Consider the following 21688-nt stretch of genomic DNA (forward strand, 5'->3'; position numbering starts at 1 on the left):
CCAGAACCAGAACCTGGGTTTTAGGCCGGGGGAGGGGAATGGGCTGCAGATGGGAGGGGGACCAGCCAGGCAGGAAAATATATCCTCCAAGGGCTACCCAGAAGCAATTGGGCAGCCAGAGCAGAACTGGGGGTGGGTGGGAATGACAGTGTTTTCCTGCCAGGTGAGATACTGAGTGTGAGGAGGAAGGAAACAGCAGGTGCACTTCCTTCCTTCCTTCCTTCCTTCCTTCCTTCCTTCCTTCCTTCCTTCCTTCCTTCCTTCCTTCCTTCCTTCCTTCCTTCCTTCCTTCCTTCCTTCCACTAGAAAACCCTTCTACTCTTTGCTGGGGGGGTGGACCCCGAGGGGAGTTCTGCGGGTGCTCCCACAGCTTGGCTAAAAGAATGCTGTGTTCACCCATTCTTGGGGGCGGGATGATGGCCATAGCCCCAGAACCCTCTGGCTGCTCCCTTTGCTTTTACCCCTTTCTCCTACTTCCGAGGAAAACCCTCCAGGACGCGGAGCCGTGAAAGGAACCCGCGCCTGTCCAGAAGCCCCTCCTTGGAGCCTGTCGAAGGTCCCGCTTGCGCCGGGCCCGTCGCATCTGTGCCCTTCCCCGTCCCAAGAAAGCACGCTGCACCCCAGAGGTGTTTGGCAAAAAAACACTACATTCTCTAGCTCGCAGTCCGGGTCGCTCTGGGTCAAGCTGTCTCCGGAGTGCATCGCGGATTCCCAGATCTTGGACGCAGCTGAGGCTTCGATCAAGGCCCGGCCCGGCCAGACAGACGGGAGGGAGGGAGGGAGGGAGGGGCAGGTCCCTTCTACGCGGTCACCTCCTTTTCGCGCTGGTGGCAGCGGCTGAGCTTCAATTCCGTCAGCTGGATGTAGCGGAGGACGTTGGTGTCTGGGGGGGGAGGGGCCGTGAACGTGGGGGGGCTGCGCCGAATGGGAAGTGCCCTCCTCCCGCTTCCCTCCGACATGGCTTGGCCCCCTTCTTGCCCGGACCTAGAGCAGCGGGGGCTCAGGGCCGGGGTCCCCGAGCGGCCCCTTACCGCCTGGCCCGCTGCCCGCCCAGAAACCCACCTGTGGGCTGGCGGCCCTTGGCCTCTTTCAGGTAGAGCAGGGCCTTGTCGCAGTCGCCCAGGTGGTAGAAGGCGATGCCCGCGCGGTACATGGCTTTGAAGTTGCCCTTCTCCTTGGCCAGCACCTTGAGGCAGTATTCGCGGACTCGCTCGTAGTTCACCAGCTCCGACTGCAGGAGGCAGGCTGCGAAGAAGAAAGCGGAAGGCACCGACACACCCCGAGCTCGCCTTCCCTGCTTTCACCTGCGGCGGGGGCGGCGTGGTGAGACTGAGCCGCCCCCGAGAGGTGACCCCCCCCGCTGCGCTTCATCCAACCCGGGGTCAATGGCACCTCAGGCTGCAGCAAATGGGGGCGGGGGCGGGGGAAGGAGAGCTGCTCCCTCTAGAGACTGCGCGCGCGCCGCACTACCTCTCCCCAGCAGTGAGGCTATTGTGAGGCTCCCTCTTTTTTCCAAGTTTAACTCTTTGGGGTTAAACTGGGGTGGGTCTATTTCTTCTTCCTCCTCCTCCTCCTCCTCTTCAAATACTAAGCTCTTTCCTTCATTTTGTCATTTCTCTTTCTTCTCTGAGACAAAAGCACAAAGTTGTCGAAGTTCATTTCAAGCTACAAATCCCACCTGAAATGACCCAGCTGAAGGCTTCCATTCTGCACACCAAGAATGCAACCGGAAGTGCAGCTCTAGCCGCCTCTTTCGCTCCTCGAAGGGCTTGTAGTGGCAAAAGGGTCAACGTGACACTAAGGATCCAGAGACCTCGCGGTGCTGCCAGGCGCTGAGAAGGACCTCCATCCCGCACCGCTGGTCTCAAAGCAAGGAGGCCGGTCCGCAACCAGGACGGGCCGGGAGCCATCGCCTGGCGCTTTGGGACGCGGTTGTGAGGCGGGCGGGTCAAGCAAGGGAACTTCGCCTTAGCGCTGAAAGGCCCCGGGGGCTTTTGGGGCTCTTTGGGCCAACTGGTGGCCTCGGCCCATCATCCAGGGGGGTTTAAAGGTACAGGGAGCAGCTTGGCTCCATTGGAAGGAACACCTGATGACATTAAAGGGAAAAGGCTACCAGAAAAAAAACATGTTTAATTGGCATTCAATGACCAAATGGCAAGATTAAGTTCGGCGGCCCCTTTTCAGGCTTTGCAGAATTCCAGTTGGCCACAAGCAGCGCTTCCCTGGGCGTCGGCAGGCAACAGAGGCCCCTTCCACAGTGCTGGGAGCGGCGTCCGACTCTGAAGGGCTTTCTCCAGCTGGGCGGGCTGGGTCGGGTTTTTCTACCCCCCGCCTGGGGCCAGGACTACGCGGCTTCCTCCTCCCTCCCACCTCGGCGGCGGGGGCGGGCTCTTACCAGTCAGGCTGTCGTAGCACTCCATCTCGGTGCTGTCCGCCTGCTCCCGCTGCTCGGCGGACAGGTGACGCCAAACGACCAGCGAGCTGCCCTTCGCAGCTGCCGCCTCGGCCTCCCCCTCGGCGGCCGGCGGTTCCAGTCCCTTCAACTGCAGCAGGGCTCGGTGGTACTTGCCGATGGCTTCGCGGAGCTTCTTCTGCTTGTAGCAGCGATGTCCCTCCGTCTTGAATTCCACCGCCCGTTGGAGTTTGGCCTCCAATTCCGCAGCCGCGGCGCAGCGGGCCCGGCAGTCCCCTCCACCGGTGCCCAGCACTAAGGAGGCCCCGCCGGCCTCCAGGCGGCTCTTCTGGTACGGGCTGCGCTCTTCCATCCCCGCCTTCACTGGCCGAGACCCATAACGAGCCCAACGCCTGCTTCCGCCGGACGGGGAGCTAGAAGAGAGGCTGGGCGTAAAGGGAGGGATGCGGGCAGAGCCACCAGCGCCGCTTCAGCACCGCGGATAGCGCACTAGTGCATTGTGGGAAACTCCTCCCGCCTCAGCACCAGCAGCCTGACCTCGCACGGCTCGGGACCGAATCGGGAGAGGTTGCTACAGGCAGCACCCCAGCGGATGGGCGGGCTAGCGCCTCTTCCCTGCCTCGGAGGCCTGCTCGACCCGACATTTCCAAGCTGGACTCTAGATCGGGTTTCCCACAGTTTGAAGGGAGCTGTGTGGTCAGACAGCCGGCTAGGCTGAAGTTGGCTTGAGAGGCATTGTGAGGAGCCAGTCAACGGGGGGGGGGGGTGGAGGGGGGGGTGTATTAGCTGCAGCACATAATGGAGGACTCATGGCTATGAATGAACGAATGTCAAAATGGCTTGTAACCTGCTTGGAATGTCATTGGAGCAGGAGAATTCAAAGCCTGGGATGCCCTCCAGCATGGTCAGCTGGTAGCCACAGCAGCAGCAGCCCCCCAGCCCCTCTGGGACCTGAGCTGTGAAGCCTGGGCCCCACACTGCAACTGTCTCCTGGGTCCCGCCAGCTCCATGGGAGGGAGAAGCACCCCATTTTTCTGACCTCAGAAGCAAGAGTGTTTCCAAGAGAATAAAACACTTTATTAGACATATGAAGTCCCTTTGCTTACAATCTCTTTTTTTGTTTTTAGTCATGGGGGGGGGGGATTGTGCAAGACTCAAGACCACAGAGAGAAGGTGGGATAGACAGACAAACAGACCAGGATGAAGTGAGAAAACTTTCTGTATGAAGGAAGAAAAGGAGAGAAGGGGTCCCACACACTCTCTTGAGCCTAGAGTCATGCCTTTCTGCACTCCCAGTTCAAACGTCATCCCGGCATCCTTCTCCCTCATTGGATGGGATCCCCCAGGAAGCGGCTCAAGAACTTAGAGGCAGCAATTGCAGGGTTGGTGCTGACACAAAGCTTCTGTGGCCTGGAGTATTTCAGGAAGATGGCACGAAGGGAGGCGTTGGCGCCCTGCAAAACTGCCTTGGCCATGGACGGGAAGACAGCCGACAGCTCGGTCTCACTGTGAGGAGAGAGGAACAGTTAGAGGGCACTTACCGACTGAACCCATCTTTGGTTGGTTACTGTTCAAATGCCCCAGTCCCTGCGGTTGGGAGGACAGCCAGGGCCATCTCGCTGGGCTGCAGCTGACCTCCAGTGTCCTGAATGGGGCACAACTGTACAGATGTAACCGGGCACCCCATGGGGCATGAGACATCTGGTTTCATGCAAGAATTGGGGCAGTAGCCACACCTGCAGTTCCCATGCCCTCTGGGCACATGAAGGAACATGCAGCCTCACGACCAAGAGGTTGTGCTTTAAAAAGCTGGGAAATGAGGGAGAGATGCCAGATTATTTTCACCTCTGCTATTTCTCATTGACATTACCTCCGTTCCTTGCTTATCATACCTGTATACGTGGAACTTTGGAAAATATTCCTGAATCGCATCCATGTCTTGGATTCTGGCTTCCCATGACAGCCGGTGTGCCAGAGACAAAGACGCAAAGGACAACTGAGCAGGCTCAAAGCGCAGGCAGTCCACCTCCATCAGAGATGCTTCCAGGAAATAGAGGGCCAAGAACTGGACCTGAACATGGGGAAAGAGGGAGAAGAGGATGGTTGCTGCCTCCCCCCAACACTCCAGGACTAAATCTCGGAGGGGGGGTGTCCTCCAGGTCCGCAAAGGTACCTCTCTCTCTCCTGCCCTCCCACAAGGCCAGGGATCTTTACCCAGGGACCACTTGGGAACAGCAACTGGTGATCCTGAAGCTGGTTCTGGGCCTCGGCCAGCTCACTTGGGGACCTTTACCTCCAAGGTGCAATGGGCCACTTCTGCCAGGAGGCGGAACAGGTGGATGGGATTGGCATAGTGTAGCTCAAACCTGAGCCGGGCTAGGATTTTGCGTTCCATTTGCAGGAGGTCCTTTCGGCTGCAGGAGTTCTCCATCATGAAGCATAGCTGGGCTGGCTGCAGGAAAGGAGAGAGCAGCTCAAACCTTATGCCAGAACATGATGGGGGCTTCCAGAGAGGTTCAGATGCCCTCCTCTGCCAGCCTCAAAGGCCAAGGACCAAGAAGGGCTGCTGGACTAAAGCAGAGCAAGCAAGTCGCTTGGCTTGCCCTGGTCTCTGGAAGGGCAACAGACATGCCCGAATCCAGCTTTTGTACTCTCACCTCTGGACAGGTGTGCTCCTCCAGTTTGCACGCTAGAAAGAGGCAGGTGGCGCTGAGGAGCTGCAAGTGAGTGATCCTGACCCGGCCTGCTCTCATGTAGCAGTTCATGAGATGGACGGCCAGGTGGAGGGTCTCATCAGCCAGATTCAGATAGTCCTGGAGGGAAAGGAGCAGAGGTAAGGGGGAATTCCCCTCCCACTTTTAGACCCAACAAATCTGGCCACCCCAACCCAGCACTTACATGCACTTGTACCAGCCAGTCCACCAGAAGGGCTCGCATCTCCACTGTCACTGACCGCGGCAGGTCAAAGCCCTGGAATGCATACGACGGCTGCTTCCGCTGTGAACAGTTCAGAGCCAAAGGTTGGGCAGGGCCTGGCCCCTGGCACAGTGTGCTCATTGGGTAGGCCAGGGGAAGTAGGTGGACTAGAGAGGTTCCCTGGAATGGAGCTGAGGGGGAGGCAGTGTTCTGCTCTGCTCTTCTCCAGTGCAGGGCAGACTCCTTGGAAGCCCTCAATGGGTGTACGTGGCACACACAGCAAGAGGCCATAGTAGCCAGCAAGCCCCAAATGATGGAGATTTAGGCTGCCTTGGCTAGGCAAAGATGCCATCAGAGGAACCCTGAAACCTGGGCCAAGCCAAGGGGGTCCGTCTCTATCTTACAGTTACCAAGACTGCTGGTAGCATCTTCCGCCATTCCAGAGGATAAAGCACCTGGATGCCTTAATTGGGTTCCCGCAGGGAATGCAGCAAGCCAGCTCTCCCGCCTTCACCTGCCTCCCCAGCAAAGAGCATTCTGGAAGCACAATGCCAAAGGCATCCAGGCCAGGTGTTCCCAAAGGCCGGGCCGGGTGGGGGGGAGGGCTCCATTGCCAGTGCTCACCATCAAGTTGCTAAAGATGTCAAAGGCGTACTCCCTTTCCAGGGCCATGTCCATCCGCAGCATCGCTTGGGACAGCTCCTGCGCAAGGGCCAGTGAGGCTGGGACCACTGGGGGAGAGGGGGGAGACTGGGAGATCAGCAGGTCTTCCTTGCGATGAGGGAATGCTGGCTTGTCACAGAACATGGTGCACGCGTAGGATTATCCCCCCACCCCCCGAAGATGGACTACATTCGCTGCCTTCCAGGGCCCTTTTGGGTTATCAGCACCTCACCTCGCTCTCTTGGCAAAGGAGCTTCAGGCAGGGCTTGGGGGCACCCCCACTTCTCAGCCTCTTTTTCATAGCTTTCCAGGCCTTTTTTCTGAAAGAGGAGGGAGTCGGGCAGCCAGAAGGAAGGCAAGGCACGGGACGGGGTAGGGAAACAAAGCCCAAGCAGCCACCTTCCCCCCTCCCAACCCTTTGCACACAACCTGCTGCCCTCCATCTCAGAGCCTGGAGCCCTGGAGGGCTCAAGGTTGCCTCCTGCTGTGTCCAATGCTGGTCAAAGGCAGGATTCCGGGCCTTCACCCCACCAGGGGAGCCCACCCCGAGCTCCCTCTTGCAAATCTCATGGCTGCAACCTAATGCTTGACAGAGGCACCCTAGCTCCACCTCCTTCCCTGGCTAGAGTTTCTGGTGGTCCTATTTCACCCAATCCCCCTGGGAATCTGGCACCCAATGTATTGGGGGAGGATTTGGGGATTTGTTCCTACCATACTGCCACAGCTCAGGTGCAAAGGGGCTGAAACATGCCTCTTACGCAGTCCCACAGAGAAGGGGGCATTAAAGTTGGGCTGGCCATCTTCTCTCCCTTGACCAGATGGATTCTTGCCAGTGGCCCCCCCTGCAGCCCCAACTTTGGGTTGACTTCCCCCAGGATTGATTCCTGAGAGCACCCAAATAATTTCCAGATCTGAAGCTTCAGGCTGAAGCTGCCCTCCCTCCCCACTGCAGGGCCAGGAGTGACCCACCTTCCCAGGTGCTTTTTCGGTGCTCTGGCCTTCATTGCTCTTGCTTTTCAAAGGCTCCCTTTTCTCTTCCACCTGAAAGAGAGCAGCATTACTGAAAGAGGGAGGTTGTTTAAAGGAACAGGATGCAGCCTCATTTTATTAGCGAACCTTCCCAGCTGCCCCAGAGATGGCAGGCCTTCCATTGGCCCCTCCCGAATTGGTGGGAGTGGGAGTCCTTGCTCCCAAGTGACTGAGACGCTGCCTCTATTCCTCCTTCCCCCCCCCCCCAAGTTTGAGGAACCCAGATGAGCAGGGGGTAACTTTGCAGCTCAGACAGAGGAGCTACCAAGGCATGTTTGTAAGCAATGCCAAAGAATTGTTTCTCCAGATTGCCAGAACTGGTCATGGGCATCTTTGATGAAAGATAGTGGCCACAGATCCTCCCTTTGTGAGAGGACAAGAATAGTATTTCTTCCATGACCACCCTCTGAACGCTCAACCCCCAACAGCCCAGGGCACTTGCTCAGCTTAGTCTGCCCCACAAACAAGGCCCTACCGAAAGAACAGCTCTTTGCAGCTGCAGCAGCGTCCAGGGCCTCCTCTCAGGGCCTGCCATGGCCTTTGCCCAAACACCCTGAAGGTGGGAGGGAGCTCAGAGCGCCAGAGGATTCCCAGCTTGGCTAAATTAGGGCTCATTAGCAGAACAAGCCACCAGCGAGCGGAGCAGGAAGGACGTTTTGATGTTCTAAGGTAAGGTAGAATATAATATTGCAGGATATAATTTTAGGTCACTTTTCAAAACCGATGGCAGACTGGAAGGGAAAGGGAGCAAGAACACATATCCTGGCATGGTGCCAATTCCTGAAAGGTAGGGCAGGTGGAACCATTGCCTGATGCTCAAAGGTTGGAGGGACCATGGTGGACCTGGGGCAACTCTGGGGGTTGCTTTAGCGCTGATCCACCATTGAAAGGAGGGGGCTTAAATTGCAAAGATTGAAAGGAGGTGAGGAAGACGGGGATGGATGGGCTTTGCTGAAATTCCCTGGATAAAATGCTCATCCTTACGAAAATGAGGTAAGCAGCCTTCCTCAAAAGACCACGGCTACCTGGGATTGAATTTGTAGATAATCAATTACAATGAACAAGAGCTTGGGCGTTGCTTTAAAATTGTAAAGTATTTTAATAATACTAAATAAATACAATAAATTAAAAAAAGACCACCACATAACCAAGAAATAAAATCTTTTATTGCTTGTACCGTACAAATCTGAGGGTGGAGGAAGGCAACTCTCTGGTTTACCAAAAAGGAAAAAAAAGCCTTTCCAGTTTTTGTGCTTATCAGCCACATTTACAAAAACACTCCAGCAAACTTTATTTTACAAAGGGAACTCAGGCTCTCAAGCCAGCCCTGTCTGCGAAGGGCCAGAGGGGCTGCTGACTTCCAGCAGTGGGGAAGAGAAGGGGGAGAAAACGTGCCACAACAGAGCGGGCGCTTCACTCTAGTCTAACAGTGGCAACATTAAATTAGTAAATCTGAATTAGAACTACAGCAAACATGAAAAACTGTTCTTTCCCCAATCACCCCAAGCGTCACAGAGATCCTACCCAGCCCTACAAGTCCAGCAGGGCACAAGAGTTCCTCCCCAGGAAGCCGAACCCCAGGCTGAGATGCGTTCTGGGCAGACCCAAGAGGCTCAAGGAGGCTGGGGGCTGCCGGCACTTCAGGTGTGCTGAAAAGAAGGCCACGTGGGGGTCTGGAGCAGCTAGGGCTCACCCACCCTGCACTTTCAGGAGCTCTGGCCAGGAGTGCCCAGTGAGAGCCCCCCACAAGGCAAACAGGCAGCACCAGGGGCAGCCGATCAGGAGTCCCAAAGGCTGCATTCACTGGGGGAGCCCTGTCCTCTCCCTCCAACTTCCCACAGGACCCCTCAGGACATCGGATCACGGAACGGCCTGCTTGAGGGCTCTGCACAGTGCAATCGTGCAACTGCCACTGGCTGCCTGCAAGAGTTGACACACGGGAAGCCAGACAGGGCTGCCGTGGATATTTACAGCCAGGTTCACGCCGTGCCCCCCGCCTCCAGGTTTTGTACAAAGACTCGTGGTGGAGCCCAGAGCAATCGTGAAATTGGCAGAAGTCCCTAGCACAGGCAGGTCCCCAAAACCCAGGACGCACGGGAACCCCAAGTCTGCTGAGGTCAATAGGAGAGTCAGATAGAGCAAAGATGAGCTCAGGGCGTTTGCTATCCTCTGGCCCACCAGGTGGCGTCCTCTGGTACCTGCCCAAGAGGCGACATAGGTAGGCAGGAGGGACTGCTCTGCCCTGCCAGCTACACAGCTGGAGCAGTCCCTTTCCCTGAAGGCCTCCCACTCTTTGCACTGGGATGGATGGGGGGCTGTGGACTATTAGCCAGCTGCGGGAAGGTCTGTCCACTTTCCGGCCATGCTTGCCAGAGGACCACAACCTCCTCTTTAGCAAGAGGTGTGTCTGTCTGCCTGGGTGGCTTCTGGGCCCTCTGCAGCAACTCAGCTGAGCAGCATCTGTGCCCTGGCAAAGACTGAGCTGCTCAAATCTGCCTGGCCTAGCCTGCTCCTTCCCTGGTCAAGCCACATAGGGCTGGGGGGCAAGGTGAAAGGCGGCCGGCTAGCAAACCTCCCTTCCTCCCAAGGCAGGGCCCTGTAGCCGTGGGAAGAAGGGAGGAGGGCTGCCATCCCCACAGGGCCAGAGATGGGAGACCACAGGCAGCCATCTTCCACAGCTGAAAATTGGGAGGGAAACACTGCCAGGGCCATACACACCCTGCTCCACCAGGGCAGCCCCCTTCATAGGAACTAATGGGCAGGGGCAGCTGGGGACCAATCGCTCCAGTGAGGGCCACTGCTGGGCCTTGCAGGGGGCAAGAGAGTGAGGCTGCCATGCCCAGCACCCTGGCTTTTGTTAGAAAAGGCCACTGTTCTAAGCGGGGGCCAGTTCCCCATTATTTGGAGAGCAACTCAAAAGTTCCTGTTAACAGCAGCAGCACCACTGGAGGTGATGGGGAAGCCCACCAAAGGTCAACAAGGTAACAGTTGCCAGGCCACTGACCCCAAGAGGCACCTGAGTGCTGGCCGGCCAGCCGGCCACTATCCCATAGAAATAGGATGGCGGGATTTTGGGGCTCTGCCCCTCTTAGCACAGCATTGCAAGCCACAGTGCTAGGATCCTCCACACTCTGGGGTCCAGGGTGGCACCCCAAACATGAGCCAGCGAATGGTGCTCCCTGCCTTCCACTGACACAATTTGGTGGCAGAGCGCAGCCCTCAGAAGCCAACCAAACACGCCAAAGCAATTTCCATGTAAGGTGGCCCAGAGGCAGGGAGAGAGGATGGTGAGTGTGGGAGGGGGGGCAGGGACACATGGGCACAAGTGAGCCAGCTGATTCTGACTGCAAGGGCTGACGTGGCAGGTCCAGGCTCCTCCGCTTGGCTCCCAGCAGTGGGAAGGTGGGATCAACCAGATGGGGTGGTCCACCCCCCACCCTGAGTCCTGGCTCTCTCTGGCTGGCGCTGCAGCCCTACTCCCGAATGCTGGCGGAGTAGGAGAACTGAGGGAAGTGGGTCCGCTGGTCGGCATCCAGGGGATCCATGCAGTCGTCTGTGGACAAGAATAGCCCGGCCGGGGGCTTCCCAGTGAAGCCAGAATCAAAGAACTACATGAGGTCCGTCCCCCCGCCTCCCAATGAAAAGCCCCCTACTCACATCGGTCTGGTGGCGTAATGGTGATGGACTGGGCTGTGAACTCGTCATCAAAGTACCGCGTATCTATTTCGGACGTCACCTGGGGCTTGAAAGGGGGCATGAGCTGGCGGGAGAGAGCCTGCTTAGTCTGCGCCAAGGGGGGATCGTGCTGCAACTCCCCTTCCCCGCCTCCCCATCCTGGAGAGCCCCAGAGGGGAGAAGGGCGGCAGCAGCAGCAGCAGCAGCACCGCAGGGCCTACCTTCTTCTGAACCACGTCTTGCCAGTTAATGGCAACAAAGAACCGATGCTCCATTACCTCCTTGGCATCATTGGGGCCGCCCCCCAGTCTGGCAAGAAAAGGCTTGGTTAACAGCTTTCTGTGTGCATGTGTGTGCCCACAGATTCAGGCAGAGGGCAAATGCCTGTTTGAGGGAGAACCAAGCCCTTTGGGAAAGACAAAGAGGGAGAATTCCTCAGGGTGGGGCTAGCAGCCCTACCCCCCCAAGAGCTGCACCCCAGCACCTCCTCACTGTATATTCTGCTGAGAGGAGGGCACTCACATTATACGTGCATTTGTGCAAACTATGCACTAAGTGTTTATTTCAACCTCTAAAACAAAGATGTCAACTGTTATTTATTCCCAATGCTGTATTCATGCCAACCATGGCTTGGCCTTTGAATCTGATCAAGGGACACACACACACACACACACACACCCCGATCCAGCTCTTGCTCTCCGGCACATCCAGCAACCCAGCCCAAGGACCCCTGACTTTGACAGCTTGGCCCCTCTGCTTCCCAAGCGAAGGCCCAAGGCCTGGCTGACGCTTGGAGGGGCAGCCAGGAACTCCCTCACCTCTGCTTGGGGTCTTTCTTGAGCAGGCCAGCCAGCAGGGCCTTGGCTTCAGGGCTGAGGGTGCGTGGGAAGCGGATCTCCTCCAGGAGGATCAGCTCAAAGAGGCGCTCGTGGTCCTGGCTGTAGAAGGGCAGCCGGCCACACATCATCTCATACATGACCACACCCAGGCCCCACCAGTCCACGGCCCGCCCGTAATCGTTGTCCTCCAGCACCTGTGGGGCAAAGGGCAGGAGAAGGGTAAGACACGCAGTGTTTGGCAGCGGGGGCTGAAAGCCATTCCACATGCTGGCCATGGCCCCAGAGGAGGCAGCCCTGGGCCCCCTGTGGCTGGGCGAAGCTGGATTCGCCCTTCCTCCCATACCTCTGGGGCCAGGTACTCCGGTGTCCCACAGAAGGTCTTCATGGTGGCACCATCTGAGATGCCTTCCTTGCAGAGCCCAAAGTCCGTGATTTTGATGTGCCCATCTTTATCCAGCATGAGGTTCTCCAGCTAAAAGGCACAAAGGCGGTTGGGTCCTAGCCGAGGGAAGCCCCCCCTCCCCCACACAGCTGACCTGGGGCCCACCCTTTGGACCCTCATCTCCACCTTGATGTCTCGGTAGACGACATCCCGTGAGTGGAGATACTCCAGGGCAGAAACGATCTCAGCCCCGTAGAAGCGGGCACGCTCCTCCGTGAAGACGCGTTCTCGTGAGAGGTGGAAGAACAGCTGGAACGGAAGCGGCCGGGTCAGGGGGAAGCGGCCAGGCAGGGATGCCAGACCCAAAGGCCACTGCTGCTTCCAGCGAGAGCGTAGCAACTCCAAAGAAGGGACTCCTGGCGGAAACCCACCTCCCCTCCATTGGCGTATTCCATGACGAAGCAGAGGCGATCATTGGTCTGGAACGCATATTTCAGGGCCTAGAAAGAGGGGCAGAGATTTCCCTCAGAAATGGCCCCTCCAGAGAAGCCGTTCCCTGCCCACCATGGCCCTGCGCTCTGAGTAAAATCAACCCGAGGCTTGGCACACAATCCTATTCTTCTGCCTTGTGTATTCTGATGTCGCCTGATGGGAAGAGAAGGGGAGAGGGAGAGAGACGAGGAGGAGGAGGAGGAGGAGGGTACTTCAGAGGCTCATTCACCTGAAGCCACGATGTGGAATTGAGCCAGCCTCAATCTGGGCCTCCAGATTGGGGCAGGACCCCCAGGCATTTAATAGCTCTGGGCGCCCCCCTCTACTTAGCCCAGAAGCAAAGCATACTTCCGGCTAACGGAAGTATTCCAAACCCTCCCTGGATCATGGCCAGCCTGCCCTTGGAATGTACCGTGAGAAAGGGGTGCCTCGTATTCTGCAGCACTCGGCTCTCTGTGACGGTGTGGGCCACTTCATCCTTAGAAGAGAGAAGAGCGTCTTCACCCAGCACACCTGGCAAGCACCTGCCCTTCACCACCAAACTCCCCCCCACCCTGTCTCTTCAGGCTCCAGGAAAACAGCAGGAATGGCAACCCTTCCCAGGGCCGGTGAAGAGGAACAGCTGGTGGGAGTAAAGACATGCCCTTCTCCCCCCATAGCTGAAACAGGCAGCTATCCTTAGCCAAATGGCTAACTTCTCTGCGCGTGTATGTGGGTCGGATCCATTCTTTTTTTGGGTGGCAGAGGAAAGGGGCTTCCCAGAATCAAACAGTCTGAGAGCTCGTTTCTTTCTCACTCCAGGCGCAGAAAGCCCCCGATTCCAAAGGGCTTCCCCACTACCAGATTTTCTGAGGAAGGACCCCGGGTCAGCCCTCTGAAGGAGAGGTGGGCGAATTCTACCCTAAGAGAATCCTAGAGGACTTGAGACGGCTTGGATCCGTCAGGGCGGGACCTCCCTAAACATCTTCCTCTGGCCGCTAAGCCTTAGATAGGCCCCCTCTCTGATCTGCTCTTGGGCAGCAGCCCTCTGGCTGGTCCCCCAAGGCCGCCTGTTGCTGGCCTGGCCAAGCTTCTCCATTCTTCCGCCCCTGCCCGCCCCCAGAGGGGCTGGAGCTTCCGCCCACCTTGGCAATGATGACCTTTTTGCGCAGAATCTTCATGGCATAGTAGCGCCCCGTGGCCTTTTCCCGTACGAGGATAACCTTCCCAAAAGTGCCCTTTCCCAGGAGTTTCAGGTAGTCGAAATCACTCATGGTCTGGCAACAGAAGGCAGGGGGAGAGAGGGGGGGGGGAGGAGAGGGAGAGGGAGAGGGAGAGAGAGAGAGAGAAGGAGAAAGGAGAGCTCCTTGCCTGCCTGAGCAAAGCCACTCAGGTAGAATCCCTGGAAATCCCACAGCCGTCATTTGACAGCACCGCTCAACCAGCCAAGATCAGCGTCCGTCTCCTTCCTGCAGACCCGCTTCACTTACCGCTTTGGTTCTGGCCTTGGTCACTGCCACTTCCATTTCCTCGGCCCCCGGACTGTCGCTGGGGGAGCCACACTTGTAGTCCATCCTGTCCTCCTCTTCCACCTCCTGGTTCTTTAAGCTGTTGGCCACCGTCTGAATGGCCTGGATCCATTCTTCCCTAGGAAGATGCAAACCGGCGCTCAGGGCGCCAAGAAGCTTCAGAAGTCTGCCAAGGCAGGCCAGCTCCGTTACAGGGCAGCCGAGACAAACCAAGGGGGCAGCCCCAGGCAGAAGGTGCCATTGCTGGGTAAGAGAGCCGCCATGGTCAGGGAAACTGGGCATTTCTGGCGGCCAAAGACGACCGGGGTGCAAGAGTTTGATGCAGAACTATGCAGGACGGGAAATGACCCCAAACAGACCACCCAGCACTCCCAACTGGCATCTGAAACCGCAGCTGCTAATGGTTTATGGTTTATGGTTTATTAGATTTTTATACCGCCCTTCTCCCGAAGGACTCAGGGCGGTGTACAGCCGGAATAAGAACAAAATATATACAATTTAAAACAACAGTTAAAAAGAGCAAATTTTAAAAGGCTGAATTATTAAAATTTAGATTTAAAATTTAAAAAATATTAAGAATACCCAATTAAAATTCATCAATAATTATGCCAGTCCCGCTTTAATGAATAAATATGTTTTGAGCTCACGACGGAAGGTCCGAAGATCAGGCACTTGACGCAGGCCAGGGGGAAGTTCGTTCCAGAGCGTCACTGCCCCCACAGAGAAGGCCCTACTCCTGGGGGCCGCCAGCCGACATTGTTTGGCGGACGGCACCCTGAGGAGACCCTCTCTGTGAGAGCGTACGGGTCGGTGGGAGGCAAAGGGTAACAGCAGGCGGTCTCGTAAGTACCCGGGTCCTAAGCCATGGAGCGCTTTAAAGATAGTTACCAGAATCTTGAAGCGCACCCGAAAGACCACAGGAAGCCAGTGCAAGCTACGGAGCAGCGATGTCACATGGGAGCCACGAGCGGCTCCCGTTACTACTCGCGCAGCCGCATTCTGGACTAACTGCAACCTCCGGGCGCACCTCAGGGGCAGCCCCATGTAGAGAGCATTGCAATAATCCAGCCTAGACGTAACCAGAGCGTGAGTGACCGTGCATAAGGCATCCCGGTCAAGGAAGGGACGCAACTGGCGAACCAAGCGAACTTGGTAAAAGGCCCTCCTGGCGACGGCCGCCAGATGTTCATCAAAAGACAGCCGTCCATCCAGGAGGACGCCCAAGTTGCGAACCACCTCCTTTGGGGCCACTAACTCACCCCCAACAGTCAGCTGCGGATGCAGCTGACTGTACCGGGATGCCGGCATCCACAGCCACTCCGTCTTGGAGGGATTGAGCTTGAGTCTGTTTCTCCCCATCCAGACCCGTACAGCTTCCAGGCACCGGGACAGCACTTCAACCGCTTCGTTGGGGTGGTCCGGGGTGGAAAAGTACAGCTGAGTATCATCAGCGTACAGATGGTAACTCACCCCGAAACCACTGATGACCTCACCCAGCGGCTTCATATAGATGTTGAACAGGGTAGGCGAGAGAATCGACCCCTGAGGCACCCCACAAGTGAGGCGCCTCGGGGGCGACCTCTGCCCCCTGTCAACACCGTCTGCGGCCGGTCGGAGAGGTAGGAGGAGAACCACCGATAAACGGTGCCCCCCACTCCCAATCCCTCCAACCGGCGCAGCAGGATACCATGGTCGATGGTATCGAAGGCCGCTGAGAGATCTAATAGGACCAAGGCAGAGGAACAACCCCTGTCCCTGGCCCTCCAGAGGTCATCCACCAACGCGACCAAAGCCGTCTCCGTGCTATAACCGGGTCGGAAGCCAGACTGGAACGGGTCTAGATAGACAGTTTCCTCCAGGTGCCGGGGGAGCTGCCATGCAACCACACTCTCTACAACCTTCACCACAAAGCAAAGGTTGGAGACTGGGCGATAATTTCCCAAAATAGCTGGGTCCAGGGAAGGCTTCTTGAGGAGAGGTCTCACCACCGCCTCCTTCAAGGCGGCGGGGAAAACCCCTTCCATCAAAGAAGCATTTATAATCCCTGAGCCAGCCTCGTGTCACTTCCTGAGCAGCCAGCACAAACCAGGAAGGGCACGGGTCCAGTAAACATGTAGTTGCATGTAACCTCCCAGCAACCTGTCCATGTCCTCGGAGCCACAGAATCAAACTCATCCCACATAACCTCAACAAGACGCGACTCTGTCATCCCGCTGGATCATCGCAATCTTGGTCCAAACTATCCCGAAGCTGAACGATTTTATCGTATAGATAACCGTTAAACTCTCAGCTCGTCCCTGTAAGGGGTCATCCCGTCCCTCTTGATAGAGGAGGAACGGGTCACCCAAACAGGGCGGCCGGGCGGTTATCTGCCGATGCAATGAGGGTGGAACGAGGAACGCTTCGCCTCCCTCATTGCCACTAGGTAGGTCCTAGTGAAGGACCTCACTAGTGTCCGATCAGCCTCGGAACAGCTAGACCTCCAAGTACTCTCTAGGCGTCTTCTCCGGCGTTTCATCTCTCTCAGCTCCTCGGAAAACCAGGGAGCCAATTGAGATCTACGCCGGGTCAGAGGCCGCAAAGGCACGACACGGTCCAAAGCCCCAGCCGCGGCCCGTTCCCAGGCCGCAACCAGTTCTTCAGTCGTGCCGTGGGTAAGATCCTCAGGAAACGGCCCAAGCTCCTCTGATGGTGGTCGAAAAGAGGCCTCGGGGCTGTCCACCCACCTTTCTTCTGGAGAGTCCACATGGAACGTCCGCTCAATGACCGTTGTCCACTGCAGGCAGCGGATGATGAATGTGTTGGGGCGAGGTCGCTCGGCTTTCATCAGCTGGCATTCTGGGGAGGCAAGGGGAAGAGGAGGAGGAGGAGGAAAGGGCCCCCAGGTTGGAGTCTCCCCAGGGAGCCTTTCCAGAGGCCCTCTCAGCCCAGCCCTTTCAAAATGGCCCTGGTCTAGCCCAGTTCCACTGACCAAGATCTACACGTGCTTAGCCAGGGCAACTTCCCTCAATGCAGAGGCAAAGAGGAAGAGGGCAATGCCAGAGTACCCGTCAGTCACACACCCAAGTCACTTGGTGAGGGAAGATCCTCTGCCAGTGTCCCTGGAGGTCTGGAGAGCAGCCCACCCACCTTTTCCAAGCTAACCTGGGCAACGCACCTGCCACAGAGAAGTTGTTCAAAGGGGGTGCGCTGTGATCAGCAGCTTCTGGTTTCTCCTTGTAGCCAATGAAAGAGCCGTCGCTTTTGAGTAGGAAGTATCGGGGCCTCCAGGTTTTGATGTATTCCCCTGGAAAGGCGTTCTGGAGTTACCCAGGGAAACGTACTGGGCCCAGCCATCCCCAAGGAGCAGGCAGGGTTTGTTCTCCCCCCTCCCCAATGATCGAATAGGGTAGGCAGACATAGAGATGTGAACCCATCAACCTCCACATTCGGCCCAACACCCTTAAAAGCTCCCATCTGGCCTAAATGTTGGAAAAGGAACAGATCCGCATATGTCCCCTTGCCAGACCATCAGAGGCGCCTCTTCCATTGGCTGGAGAAAGAGCTTCTGTGGGTGGGGAGGGGGGACAGGGGAGGCCTCCTGCTGCTCCAGGGCAGGAACCTTCTGGCCAGGGCAGCTCAGCCCAGGCGAGAGCTTTTGGAGGGTGGGCTGCTCTCCTGTCCAAGCCCCCGTTGGCAAAAGCAGACTGAGGCTTGCCACAGATGAGTCTGCCACCTCTCCAGGCCACGGCAGGACCAAAATAGCCTCCAGCTGCGGTCTATATTTGTCTGCTAGAAACCAGGACTGGACAAGAAGCAGCAGCTCAGGGGAGGGGGGGGGAAGGAGACCTGCCTGGTGACAAACAGCTCATGGCAAGACACCTCCATTGATTTGTTTTGGGTTGCCCTACAACCAGCGAGTCCTAGATGGTTGAGACAAGCCCCTTAAGAGCAGAGACTACAGAACCACAACTGTGGCAAAGGATGGAACCGCTGGGTCTTCCTCGGGCTGGAAGAAATGCAGCCCAGTGGCAGAGGGCCCCTCTCGGGGAAGGCTGCTCAGGGCCTTCAGCAGCTGCAGCCAAAGCAAGGAGCATCCCGACACTCAGGAGTGGCCTGCAGCCCAGGGGAAAGGTCTCCATTGGGGGAGAAGCCCCGCTGCCAGCGCAGGACCTCTGACAGGGCAGGCAGGGCACCGCTCACCTCGCTTGTGCAGCCATCCCTCCTTAATCACTGACACCTCACTCATGTTGCTGCCACCACGGGGCACAGAGAGGGGCTGTTGCCTGCCAGGGGGGCCAGAGGTGGCCTGGCGACCTGCAGGAGAGAAGGGAACGGCTGTGGTCCTGAGAACATCGGTGGCCACTCCGATGCCCTGCTACCCACCCAGCACTGCAGAGCAAACTCAGCTTCTGAACACCGTGACATTCTCGACGAAGCCACAATCGACACCAGCTTGGCTCCAACCCTTGTCCCCCGATCCCTCGTCTGCACTGGCAGGTGGCTAAGATCTATGACCGATTGAATGCCACAGTGCTTCCACTGGCTCCCCTTGACCTCCCAGTCAGAGCCAAGGCCATGTAGCTGCACCCCACATGACCGTGGCCAGCAGGAGAGGCCAGGATAACGAAGCAGGACGCCACAGACTTGCCACGGTCAACACCAGGGATCTTCCAGAAGCGGCTTGTTACTTGCACGCTTTGTTGGAGCACATGGCTGCCTATGAAGGATTGGCTAAGCTTGGATCCATCTCCATAAGGCAGCTCTTATTCTGCTGGGCTCCCAGAGTGAATCAGAAAGCTTCTGTGGGCAGAGAAACCACATAGAGAAAATGTCTCCAAGGGGCAAAGAGGTTCAGAGAGGCACCACCACCACCAATAAAGATAGCAGGTGATGAGGAAGAGGCAAAGGGAGCAACTTCTGGAGCCTAAGAACCTCGGGTCACAAACCAGAGCAGCCATTAGAGCCATCTTATGGAATGGCCTACAGGCACAGAGCTTCAATGGGATGGTACCCGGCCTCCGTGCAAAGACCCCCAGCAAAGAGAAACCTACCACCCCTTTGCTGGCAGCCTGCTTAACTGGCCAACAGCTTGCACTGTGCAGTCGGGAAGTCCTTCTAAATGTCTAGCCTGACCCTCCTTCCTTGGTGCTGGTCCCTCTTTCCTTCTGGGGCAACAAACTGCAAGGCCATTCCTCCTGGGTGATCACCTCCAGAGGCTGGAAAATTATCACAGCCCCATCTTTTGTACACTAAACACTCTCAGTCTAGATACTTCTTTCCAGCCTCCAGACTGTCTTGTCAGCCTCGGGTTTGGTATTATGCTTTTTAAATAGGGGTTCCCCAAACTGGCCAGTGTGTATTAGAAGCACCCAGATTGCTGGGGGCCAGATGCTGTAAAACACTTAAGAGAGTGCTGTAAAACACTGTAAAGCAGGATAGAAGTCTAAGTGCTGTTGCTATTATCATCCGAGTTGGGCAAACAACCACTTTCTGTCATCTGCCTCCTGTGCCCTTTCCCAATGGCTGAGGCTGCTGGAGGTGGAAAGAGAAAGCTTCTCTCTTTGCCCCAGTTGGGAGACTCTCCAGAAGGATGTTGCGCAGTGTGTTGTTGCTACAGAGGCTGAGAGCGGCAGGGACGGCGAGGGGGTTGCAACCGAGCTTTGGAGTCCATTACGGAAGACTGGAGAGGAATGGATCAGGAGGCTCAGCCCAGGCTTGGGCAAAAGGACCGGAGGCTCCTCTCCCGTTGGCTCTGCTTCTGCCGATAGCCAGAAAAAGAGCAGAAAGCTAAGCTGGCCTCTGCGGCTGAAGCCACGTTGCCTTCTTTCCTCATAGCATGCAGGCAAGGTAGGGCAGTCGGCTGGAATCTGCCCACGAGACAAAAGGTCTTTCAAATGGCAGAGGGCAGGGACCAGACTGACACAGCTGCTCAGCATTACAAGTGTTATGCTTTTACAAGCCACCTCTAGTTGTAAGTAAGTTGGGGAAACTGAAAGGACTGTGGTCGACGGACTCTGATCACGTATGGCAGAAGGGACACAGGACGGGGGCAAATGCCTTCCACCTCCCTAAAAATGAACTGCTAAGGAATAAATAGAATAGAATCGAATAGAATTTTTTATTGGCCAAGTGTGATTGGACACACAAGGAATTTGTCTTGGTGCATATGCTTTCAGCGTTCATAAAAGATATGTTCATCAAGAATCAAATGCACCGTCTGTCTAACTCAGTGTCTCAATAAGCCAAAATGCATCAGAAGTGGCCATGACCCAAACATAGCCAGGGCACCTTAAACATCCACTTTTCAAGCCCACCTTCTGCTGCCCAGAGATGGGAGGGTTTTAAGTCAACGCAATGTTGCAAAGGTGGCTCTCCTGGAAACGGCACCTGGAAAGTCTCCCAGCAGGAGATCAGAGATGGGAAGTGGTGGGCAGGGCTACATTGCTGATGCTGTACCCTCTGATTGACATTTAGGCTCAGGAATGCCCAGGAGGAAGCAGCATCGCTTTACCCTCTGGCAAGGTAGAAGGGTGGATATGAAAACATCTGTGGGATGCACAAAAGAGAGGCCTGGGGAAAGACTCTGGTGTCAAGGTTTTGCATGCTCTGCAGTGGCAGTGATGCGGAAGCACCACTTAGAACCAGCACAGCCCCTGGGCGGGCAGAGCATCCGCCTGCTCTTCCTTCGCACTGGCTGCCCCCCCCGCCCCCCAAGACCGCACTCCGCTCATGGCTCTCCCCTGACTTCCAAAGCGGCCAGGCCAGGCTTGAATCCCACGCTGCTTGGACTTTTGGGTGGCAAGGAGGCGAAGTTCAAGGCCTGAGCTTCTGCCCACCTTGAAACAAGCACCAACTCGCCAGCCTTTGTGACCGGGAGCCCTCCTAGTTCGAGACATTTGTTAAAGCGTTCGCACTGTTTGGCCTGTTTAAAATGAAAGTGTTATTTCCCCGAATCGAGACTTCCTCCTGGAGGCCCCTGGGGTGCTGGGAACTCCCTCCCTCCGGAGTGACCATCCTCCAGCCCCATGGGGCTACGCTGGACGGAGCAGGTAGAGGGAGGTTGGGAGAGTAGATGTGGCAGCCCCTTGGTCTCCCCGGGTTGAGCAGCCCGAGAGTCCCAAGTCTCCCGGGAGCCTCCACGGCCCAGGGCGTCCGGACCGGTCAGCCGCTCCGGCAGCGCTCTGTCCCGCTGAAACGCCGCCAACCGCCACTCATCCCGGCAAGCGGAGGGGCTGCGCGGGCCGCCTCGGATTCGGCTTCGCCAGCCAGCCGGGCAACGCAGCGAGGCTCACCGCCGGCGCAGGAAGTTAGTGGGGCTCAGCGGGCGGGCTCCGAGGGCCCTAAGAGGGGAAGGGCGGCCGGGCCAGGCGGCTCCACCAGCTGGAGGCCCGCGAGCGCGAACACGAGCCGCGGGGGCGCGCGCCGCCAGAGCCTTCGCCCCCTGCCGATGGCCGCCTCCGCCCCGCGCCCTCCCTTCCCCCGCCGCGCGGCCGATGGTTCGGCCTCCCTCCCACAATGCCCTGCGCGCGGCCGCCCGGCGCCGGCGATCTCGGCCAGGCGGTGGGGCCCGCGGGCGTCGCCTCCGCCCCCCCTCACCTGCCGCCGCTACCGGCGTCCCCACGGGGCCATCCTCAGGGCTGCCGTGGCGTCAGGTCCGACGGCGCCCGCGCCCGGAAACCCCGCCTCCTCCTGGCCCGCACGCAGGAAGGGCGTCCGGGACGCGAGCAGGAACGATAACAACCCCGCCGCCAGCCAGCCTTCGCCGTTCTGCGCAGGCGCGTTGCCGAGC

General features: G+C 57.3%; 3 protein-coding genes across 5 annotated transcripts; all 3 read right to left on the reverse strand.

Moving 5' to 3' along the window:
- Positions 1-158: 158 nt before the first annotated feature.
- Positions 159-3227, reverse strand: TTC9B (tetratricopeptide repeat domain 9B). Its single transcript, XM_058195367.1, has 3 exons — positions 2396-3227; positions 1063-1245; positions 159-883 (listed from the first exon to the last, which is right to left on the reverse strand). The coding sequence occupies exons 1-3, from the start codon at positions 2763-2765 to the stop codon at positions 801-803; spliced, it is 636 nt and encodes a 211-aa protein (XP_058051350.1). The 5' UTR covers positions 2766-3227; the 3' UTR covers positions 159-800.
- Positions 3221-7632, reverse strand: CCNP (cyclin P). The gene is made up of 9 exons (XM_058195363.1): positions 7497-7632; positions 6962-7033; positions 6225-6312; positions 5954-6060; positions 5312-5410; positions 5071-5226; positions 4707-4865; positions 4306-4484; positions 3221-3919 (listed from the first exon to the last, which is right to left on the reverse strand). The coding sequence occupies exons 1-9, from the start codon at positions 7554-7556 to the stop codon at positions 3739-3741; spliced, it is 1101 nt and encodes a 366-aa protein (XP_058051346.1). The 5' UTR covers positions 7557-7632; the 3' UTR covers positions 3221-3738.
- AKT2 (AKT serine/threonine kinase 2) lies at positions 6962-21683 on the reverse strand. Of its 3 annotated transcripts, XM_058195358.1 has the most exons (15): positions 21496-21683; positions 18548-18699; positions 18100-18213; positions 17075-17203; positions 16644-16755; positions 13879-14035; positions 13534-13665; positions 12822-12887; positions 12349-12417; positions 12104-12226; positions 11879-12007; positions 11515-11729; positions 10918-11005; positions 10679-10781; positions 6962-10574 (listed from the first exon to the last, which is right to left on the reverse strand). In XM_058195358.1, the coding sequence occupies exons 3-15, from the start codon at positions 18143-18145 to the stop codon at positions 10495-10497; spliced, it is 1449 nt and encodes a 482-aa protein (XP_058051341.1). In that variant the 5' UTR covers positions 18146-18213; positions 18548-18699; positions 21496-21683; the 3' UTR covers positions 6962-10494. The 3 variants fall into 3 exon arrangements, with proteins under 3 accessions (XP_058051341.1, XP_058051340.1, XP_058051342.1); XM_058195357.1 differs by lacking the exon at positions 18548-18699; XM_058195359.1 differs by lacking the exons at positions 12349-12417; positions 18548-18699.
- Between the last annotated feature and the right edge of the window lie 5 nt (positions 21684-21688).

The sequence above is a fragment of the Ahaetulla prasina genome, chromosome 10 (genome assembly GCF_028640845.1).
Source record: "Ahaetulla prasina isolate Xishuangbanna chromosome 10, ASM2864084v1, whole genome shotgun sequence".
In the NCBI taxonomy this organism is placed as follows: Eukaryota; Metazoa; Chordata; class Lepidosauria; order Squamata; family Colubridae; genus Ahaetulla; species Ahaetulla prasina.

What these genes read in the sequence shown, in the direction of transcription:
- AKT2 (XM_058195357.1), bottom strand. Translation starts at nt 18,145, where the DNA reads ATGAGTGAGGTGTCAGTGATTAAGGAGGGATGGCTGCACAAGCGAG. An exon ending in CGAGGCACCCCTTTCTCACG is followed by an intron (nt 12,418 to 12,821) that starts GTACATTCCAAG and finishes CCCTCTTTCTAG; the next exon opens with GCCCTGAAATATGCGTTCCA. An exon ending in AAGACGTGGTTCAGAAGAAG is followed by an intron (nt 10,782 to 10,917) that starts GTAGGCCCTGCG and finishes CTCTCCCGCCAG; the next exon opens with CTCATGCCCCCTTTCAAGCC.
- CCNP (XM_058195363.1), bottom strand. Translation starts at nt 7,556, where the DNA reads ATGGCAGGCCCTGAGAGGAGGCCCTGGACGCTGCTGCAGCTGCAAAGA. An exon ending in ACATCTTTAGCAACTTGATG is followed by an intron (nt 5,411 to 5,953) that starts GTGAGCACTGGC and finishes AACTGTTCACAG; the next exon opens with CGGAAGCAGCCGTCGTATGC. An exon ending in TGGCCCATTGCACCTTGGAG is followed by an intron (nt 4,485 to 4,706) that starts GTAAAGGTCCCC and finishes CCCCATGTTCAG; the next exon opens with GTCCAGTTCTTGGCCCTCTA.
- TTC9B (XM_058195367.1), bottom strand. Translation starts at nt 2,765, where the DNA reads ATGGAAGAGCGCAGCCCGTACCAGAAGAGCCGCCTGGAGGCCGGCGGG. An exon ending in GTGCTACGACAGCCTGACTG is followed by an intron (nt 1,246 to 2,395) that starts GTAAGAGCCCGC and finishes TCTTCTTCGCAG; the next exon opens with CCTGCCTCCTGCAGTCGGAG. An exon ending in CAAGGGCCGCCAGCCCACAG is followed by an intron (nt 884 to 1,062) that starts GTGGGTTTCTGG and finishes CTCCCCCCCCAG; the next exon opens with ACACCAACGTCCTCCGCTAC.